The following is an 8,860-nucleotide window of genomic DNA, read 5'->3' as shown; positions in this document are numbered from 1 at the left end:
ATTGGTACCTTTAGCGTACACAGATGACCGATTGTTGCGTACTGCACATGCATCGCAGTGTGCGTACGCGAACCAGCAACTGTGATTGCAGTGACTGTGCAGACCCATCGCAGAGTAATTGACAGGAAGCACCGTTTGTGGGTGGTGGTCAGAGAAACGCAGTCATGCCAGTGTTTTTGAATGCTGTTGCAGGGGCGTGCATAAATTAGCCACTGTGATGGCATACGCAGCATAAGCTCTCACTGCGTGCAGGAAAGTTAGCAATGTAGTGGTAGCGTCAGACCTGCCTTAAATGTGTGAGTGGCTTCGATGTTACTGATATCTTGGCTGGATTGCAAGGTATTACGGATGTTTGAGAGGGGAAGTGGGCGTCTAAATGTTGTCAGTGGGAGTGATTTGCGATTGCAATTATTATCATACTTTCGCAGCAGAACTGTGTGCATGATTGCTACCGCGATCACAATAGCGACCCTTGCTGAATCAGGCCCATAGCCCACACCTCAGCTTCACCCTCTTCACCCTGAGGTAAATGTACCACAAAAAGAGGTTGAAATAAAGATTAATATATTAAACGCTAGACTAGATGCTAAATATTCAAAACTATTGTGTAAATTATTGGCCTCATTTGACATTTGGCTACAAAGTTTCAAATATTTAACTTGCAGAACTTGTCCTTATGTGTCCGAGGAGGATATTTATCAATGTTTGGAGAGAGATAGAGTGGAGAGAGATACGGGGCCTGATTCAGAGCCGCTCGTAAGCGGCCGCTCGTTCGCTCCGAGCGATGTTCGCACAACTGCGCATGCGTATGGGTCGTAATGCGCATGCGCCAACCAGTCAGTGCGATCGGAAATCAAGCGCTCGCCAAATAGCGAGTGCCTGCTAATTTGAGTGACAGGATGAGGCGTTTGTGGGTGGTAACAGGGGAAGGTGCTTGAAAACGGGGAGTGGTGATCCGAACGCAGGCGTGCCAAACGGTCAAAACGGGCGTTTTAAGGGTGTGCATAATTAACAAAGCAGCGTCATCGACCTACCACAAGCACTGCGAGCAGTTCAGATGCCTTTCGATTTACTCGATTAATCAAATAAATAGCGGAGATGACGTAGGTTGCGAGCGGCCAGGGGGCGTCTTTACAAAATAGCGAGCGCATGTTTTGTTCGCTCGCTCAGACATAGAGGCGTCAACAGACCGCAAAGAGCGAGCGCTCAATTTAAATAGCTGGCCCCTTTTTCTGACCGAGCAAGCGCAAATAGCGTGCGGCTCTGAATCAGGCCCACAGTCCCGACCAATCAGCTTCTGTCATTTTACAGACTGTGTGTCACTGTTGTGCTAGGTTTCGTATGTGAATCAAGGTTTGAGTGTCTGGCAGGAATGGGTTCTGGGGTTGGTGTCTGGAAGCTGGCTGGTCTGATATACTTCCTGCTCATTGAATAATGTGTATGAGGATGCTGGAAGTACAACTGGGATGGTTTTGCGCTGTACTAGAAGTTGATTATCGAATTGGAACCGATGGTACTGGTTATTGGATTGGAACTGATGGTACATCGTATTGGACTGGAACCGATGGTGCTGATTATTGGACCGGAACCGATAGTTCATGATATAGGCACACATGGAGATAGTTCATGATATCGGATTGGAGCTGATGGTACAGGATTTCTGGGATGGAACTGAATAAAAGGATCACCGTGATGGAACCAGATAGGGAGCATGGGGTGCAGCGAGATAATCGGCACTTGAGTCGCCGAGTAGGATAAGTATTTGCAGGAGTTCTCACAGTATCTGTGAGCTAGGCTGTGGACAAAATTGCACTGGCAAGTGCTATTTGCAGCAGTGACATGTGGTGAGGTCAATGGCTGGGGAAGCACACATGGAGATGGGTCTGAGTGCTGGAAACCTGTCTCACCCACTACTCACTGTAACTCTCCCCTCACTACACTAAGGACCTCATTCAGAGTCGGTCATTGCGGCCGCACGGTCGTACGCCACCGATGTACGCTAAACTGCGCATGCGTAAAATTCACAATGCGTGTGCGCAAACTAGCTATTACGATCAGAAATTTCTCTCTCCTTCAACTTGGCCAGGTCGTTAGTTTGAGTGACAGGATGAGGCGTTTGTGGGTGGTAACAGGGGAAGGAGATCCAAACGCAGGCGTGCCTGACTATGCAAACGGCGTTTTATGGGAGTGCATAATTAACTAAGTAGTGTCATGGCACATGTGACATGGGAGGTTTTTACACTGACTTGATCGTAGTGCTTAAGAGAGGGTATGGTCAACCTTAAGCTCTACGACCAGCTTGATGGTTCCCTATAGTCTCGATTAATCCTTATATGCCTGGAGATGACGTGTAATGCGAACGAGAAGGGGGCATATTTTTAGTCTTACGGCCGCATCCTCCCCTCGCTCGTCCAGCTAACGATCCCATCTTAACGACGCAACTTGCGAGCACTTCATTTGCATATCCGGCCCCTTTTACCTTACGACCGTGCGGCCGCAACGACCGACTCTGTATGAGGTCTTAAGTTTCAATGTCCAGTGATTCTCCTACCTGCATCACTGTGTCTTCTCTTGCAGCTGTTGCCTGAGTTCTGATCTCTAAACACTGCAGTGCACTTCCTGGTTACATGACACTCTCCTACCTGCATCACTGTGGGGTCTATTTACTAAGCAGTGTTAGGAGACAGAGTGAAAAGTGATAAGAAAGTGATAAGGTGCCAGCCAATCAGCTCCCAACTGTCATCTCACTGGCTGTGCTTGAAAAATGTCAGTTGGGAGTTGATTGGCTGGCACCTTATCACTTTCTTATCACTTTTCACTCTGTCTCCTAACACTGCTTGGTAAATAGATCCCTGTGTCTTCTCTTGCTGCTAGGTGTTATACCCCTGCTCCATCCCTATTCAGGACACAACTGACAAGCACTTTTTCAAGAAGCCTACTTTTCATTTCAACCGCTAATCAGCAGAACAGTATTGCAGTGTGCGCGGTATATCGGGAGCACACGTGAGCCGCAGCAGACAACACTACCAGGATACAGGAGAGTCCACTCCATTCACAGTGGCGTGCCATCAGACACGGACCCTGACTGTGATAACTGGTCAGCAGTGGAAACCATTACAGGAGTAGAGGAACACCGCAGCATGCACACTCATTTATTTGAGACCCCCAGCTGCGCTATTATCTATATTTACTTTTACATTGTATCTAATTTTTTCCGGTACTGGCTCAGTCTATTTTTCTTGCTGCTGAGCGCCGATCTCTAACCACTGCAGTGCACTTCCTGGTTACATGACACAAGGTGTCCATCAGTGCTCAAGGCACGCCCCCCATACTCAGAGGCATGCCTCTATTAGCTCTTTGCAGCTCACTGCCCGTGGTGTGGGCCCGCTCCCAGCTCTGCATGCAGTGTCTGACTATAGAGAAGCGAGGCTGAGCTGTTGCTGCTTCATCTTTTGTCACCCTGCAGTCCTACTCCACAAAGCTGGTGAGTGTTAACTATAAAAATTATTACAATAAACAAAAAATATATTTATAAGTTATTTTTATATCAAATCTCAGAGTATGACAGGGGAGGCTCTGCTTACTCTGACTGCACGTCCCTGGTGTGCAGAAAGAAACCTTCTATACCCCTGGGAGAGCAGGGCTTGGCTACAGATGTCAGCAAACTGGATTCAGACTGTCATGGCTGCGCCCAGCAGCCAGCACTGGAGGGAATGTTGTACATGGAAGCCAGCGAAGCTGCAGGTAAAGAGAGCCACCGCGGCTGGATGAAAGCCGCACTGAGTCCCAGGAGGTCTGCCACGAAGCCAGAGCATGGAGTGAGGAAGCAAGTAAGTAGGCTGGCGGCTGCACAGAATACTGCGATTTGTGACACTGTGTTTGAATGAAAAATGATAGGAGCTGATTGGTCGGTACTTTAATTCTCTCTGTTTTATCTCTTTCCAAGCTTTGATAAATCTTCCCCCAAGTTCTAACCTAATTGCATCACACTGTAGAATTAATTTACAATCACTCCAGCTTAACTCATTACACAAGATGAAAATGTAAAAACAGTGCAAAATGTGATTCTGCTTAATAATGATAATGTGTAACTCGAAGATCATGTCACTGGAATGCCACTGCAAAATGGCCTCTGCAGAAAATCCTGCTCCACCATAAATGGCTTGCATGGACTAAATATATCCATCATGTTGAATGATTTCTGTTTCTGTTCTATGCACCACAAATGGAGCAGTGTACACCTAAAGCTGCATACACATGTAAAGATTATCTGTCCAACCATCCAACTAGTTGATTGGTTGGAATGAAAATCTGGTAAAGTATGAAAGCAATTGACAATCAGCAATTTGCTCCCAAACGCCGGAAAATGGACAAAAACTGTTGTTTGAACAAATTGTTTGGATCAAACATTTAACAAACTTGTGTGACGACCATTTTCATCTGTTTTCTGGCATTTAGAAGCAAATTGCTGATCATCATTTACGTTACCAGATTTTCATTCCAACCAATCAACTAGTTGGACAGAAAATATTTTCGTGTGAACCCAGATTATGTACAACGGCCTGGACATAGGACAGTCCATCTATTTATTGTATTATAGTATCTTATTGGCTTCATATACCTGCTACAGAAGAATTACTAGGTCCTGTTTATTTAAACTGATTTTTTTGTATATAATGATTTAAATTATTGCTTTTCTAATGAAAGTAATAGTTTTTCTGTGCATTTTTGTGTTACTCATTGCATTTCTATTATTGGTTATAAGCTACTGTACTTGCTACCAAGTCAATGTACAAGTGAATGCAGTAGTTTATATTGACAAATCTTCTCTGATCTAAAATTAAATACAATGTATTTACTGTAACAAGAAAAACGGGAATTCTTATACAGCGCTACACCTAAAAGTGAGCAGCTAACAGTCAGATCTCAGTCCCCCCAAGGACTAATAAACTTTGAACTAAAAAAATTGAAAAACTGACACAAGCGCTACCTCTTTAACCAAAAAAGGTTCATAATAGATGATGATAAAGATGGTAGAATTACTTATGTAACTATGTCTGCAGACGACGCCCAAGGAATAGAGGATCACTTTAACTCTCTGTATACTCCATTCGATACATGCCGGCAGCCCAGAAGGATACTCCAGCGACCACAACGGAACCTTGAGCTGCTGTCCCAGCCTATTTTGATGTGGAACTAATGTCACGCTCCATATTTCTTGGGACATGCTTTTCCGTAACCCTCGATGACGTCACTTCCGGCTGGACGACTCAAACTTCCGGTTTGATGCTATAAACAAGCGTTCATAGAAAATAAAGAAAGGGAATGTTTGGAATAAATAAGGACGTCTCCACATGCTGTTTTCAAGCTGGGAGGATATACAGGATGTTTTAGAGGGACTGCAATTAGAAACGGGCGACCACTTCCGGTCCGCGATAACCAGAACCGGAAGTCATCATCAAAAGGGGTATTTAAGAGAGCCCAATCATCCATACCTCCAGGCCTTGATAAAGGTACACGGAGTACCGAAACGCGTTGGCAGGAGGGAGTTAGAACTACTGCAGCACCAGGATTGTGGAGAATCAATGGACCTGTGGATTTGAGGGACCCGGACTACCTCTCCGCAATTTTTTACATCTATGCCCATGACCTGCATAATTCTGGTAAAGCAGCCACCTTATATTATAAACACTGAGATTGGACTTATATATGTCATGCATTTGTGATTTCTTGGTGACATAGTTATTTTATATCAGAGCTACCAAGCTGAAGTTTTTATGTGTCATATGTATTGTGTTTTATACTTATATGTTTCATGTCAATAAATAGTGTACACCCTATGATTGCTTTCAATGTACCAGACATAGTTACATAAGTAATTCTACCATCTTTATCATCATCTATTATGAACCTTTTTTGGTTAAAGAGGTAGCGCTTGTGTCAGTTTTTAAATTTTTTTAGTACAATGTATTTACTGAATTACCTTAAGGCAAGCATTACTAAAACAAGCAAAAAGATCTATATGAAACATTTGACCTTATGAATACTGCCTTAGTTCTGAAGCTGGTATAAATTTGCTCCACCGAGTATAAATCAGAAACAAAAATGGCAAAAATATGGGTTTGCTAAATTTGACCCACTTTTATCAGTTAGTATTAGTTGCTTACAGAACATGAAAATGTGCAATAGTTCTTGGCTTCAGAATCAGTCTTCCCAGTCTAACTAACGTCACACTGATTTGTACAGACCTGTTAGGTCACCGTCCTACACTAGATAGGAAATCAGCAAGCATTCATGTAAATGTGCAACTTGTAGTGGTTGAGAAAGGGTTGAGGTGTATTTAAATTAGGCACATTATACTTAACAACCTCTTCAGTGCAGTAAACGTGTGCAAATTATCACATGGTCTTATAGATTCCCTCTCCTTTGAATGTGGTTATGTAAAAATACAATCAACTGGAATCACTAGAAGGCAATAAATTAGGTACATCGCATTCCCTCTGTAAGCACACACACGCTAAAATAAAATTGGTTTTGGCTGTTATAAATGGAACAAGATAACAAAACAATGCTTGCTTGAATGAAAGGCCTCTGTGCTTGAATGACTTGAATCTTATCTGTCCTTGGATGTCAGCTTTTCAATTAGTTCCTGCAGAGGAGCTTGCTCTTTTCTGTCAATTAAGTTGAACTCCTGAAATATATGAACAGAACTTAGCATTAAAGTTGCATCCTAACATCTCCTGGTGCTGATTGTGATGAGCAGTTACTCAGTTTGCTGTTTTACAAGCTACTGTACATGTAACATTTAATATAATCAATTCTATTCCCCCAATATATCTGAAGACACTTTTGTAGTGCAAAAAAATATTCTCTATATTATGGCAGCACAGAGATTATTTAAATTGCCAGATATGTCTTTTAATAAATCTGGTTAAAACATACAGAATTGTGAATAAATTAAAGAATTTAAGCAGCAGCAATAAAGAAAGTGCCAGCGGTGATCAGAAGAGGACATAGGCCCTGATTCAGAGCCGGACGCTCTGACCAGAGTGCTCGCTCTGAATCAGGGCCCACCTCCATTAATATGGAGCGTCCTCCTGGACGCTCGTATAGCTGTGGGTTACCACCCACAGAATATACGAGCATGCAGGATGATGGTCGCGATGGTCTTGACCATCGAAACTGCGAGCAAAAGCCTGCGGTTGAGTTTCTCAACCGCAAGGCCAGGAGTGATTTTGGCTCTATCAGAGCCAAACTCACTCCCACTGACATCACTAGTGATGTCAGTGGGGCCGGCTTCAGACGGTAGGCGTTCCCTTGGGAACGCCTCCTTCTGGCAGGCACGCCCACCAAAGGGGGCGTGCTGTCAGTCAACATCGACAGCACGCCCCCTTTGATGAGACACTCCGAGTGAAGGAACGTCCTTCGCTCGTCACGTCTCGCGCATGCGCACGACGGAGCTCCCTCCGTCGTGCGCATGCGCAGTGCAGACCATCTACCCACTTGCGAGCGGACAGCCGCTCGCGAGTGGGTCTGAATGAGGGCCATAGTGCTGGCTACAATAAACATCATAATGGTGAATTTTACTCTAAGCAAACAAGTGTACACCCAATTATGCATGAGCCCCTAAACCTATATAACTCCGGCTATAATAACTCCTCTTCTAAAACTAGCTACAGGCAGAGCCTTGGGAACACACACCACACTGGTGGTACTACAACATGGGCATGGGCTACATGTCAAACCATCTAACAATGTGAGGATAGACACATTGTGGCTGCAACCCAATAACATACAGTAGCTAGCAAGTGTCCCAACTCTCACAGGACTGTTTCACTTTTTACCCCTATATTCTGCAGCATCTAAGTACTGAAAGGTGAACTAAGACTTGCAACTCATTGTAAAGGCAACTGTTCGGCACAGAAATCTGGTAGCGCTAGTCTGGCAGCATATCAGAAAATATTATCAGCCGGCTGCTGTGAACACTAGTGTTTTTCAGCTACAAAAGCACTAGAGTTCATAGCACTTAAATTAGTCTGGCCAAACAGAGGGAGAAGAGTATCTGTTCTGCAATGTGTTATACGCGTGGTGTATAATTGTGTGCATTCGTACAAATGAAAGAGATGTACCCACCCGCATAAATTTGTGTTTGTAAATGACCTTTAGGGAGGGTTATTTACAAACATTTCAAAAGTGCAAATGTGCGTTAAAACTCTAGCAACCAAATTGTACCTTTTGAGCATCATTAGTAGGTAACTCTCAGAAGTCAATTAATGAACTGGAAAATGTAGACACAGAGCATATTTGCTTTCGTTTGCTTGTGACTTCATGCATCTTTCTGTGTGTGACTGCCTGTATGAATGGGCAAATGCATGGTTTGGGAGGTGTTACCATAGTACTCGTATACAAGAGGGTGATTCAACTTGGTACGAGTCTCATTGGATCTGGTGTTAATTTGGAGTTGTGAGGTCCTAGTTCCAATTTCTGTGCTGTCATAGATTAGTGTCAGACGGACACTTTCTGTGCCCATAATACAACTGCTCTAATAATTGGTTCCTGTCAGACTACTTTGGATACATTCTATGAACGTTATCTATAGTGTTCATAGACATTACCTGCAGTAGTATGACAGGATTCCGACACTTACACTGCCTGTAATGTGTGCTAGATAAACACCAGGCTGTCCTGAGTGTAATGGTGGGTACACACTGGCCGATAAATTGGCCGATCAATTTATCGGCCAATATATCGTGCCCCCATTGGCCAGTGTGTACAGACGATATGTCTGTGAACGACGTCGTTCACAGACACATCGCATTGGCTGTGCTGCACAGCCGATGAACAGATATGTCTACAGACA

General features: G+C 43.9%; 1 protein-coding gene across 1 annotated transcript in view; it reads right to left on the bottom strand.

Annotated features, from left to right (window-relative positions):
* Positions 1-6,167: 6,167 nt before the first annotated feature.
* Positions 6,168-8,860, bottom strand: part of MOB1B (MOB kinase activator 1B) — a 75,744-nt gene continuing 73,051 nt past the window's right edge. Inside the window, exon 6 of the mRNA XM_088448239.1 lies at positions 6,168-6,691. Within this exon, the coding sequence (XP_088304365.1) occupies positions 6,614-6,691 (78 nt within the window). The 3' untranslated portion in view covers positions 6,168-6,613. The remainder of the gene's footprint in view (positions 6,692-8,860) is intronic.

This window comes from Taudactylus pleione, unplaced genomic scaffold (genome assembly GCF_031769625.1).
Source record: "Taudactylus pleione unplaced genomic scaffold, aTauple2 ptg000454l, whole genome shotgun sequence".
NCBI classification, from domain to species: domain Eukaryota; kingdom Metazoa; phylum Chordata; class Amphibia; order Anura; family Myobatrachidae; genus Taudactylus; species Taudactylus pleione.
Note: the sequence above shows the minus strand (reverse complement) of the source record. Positions and strands in the feature narration are given on the sequence as shown.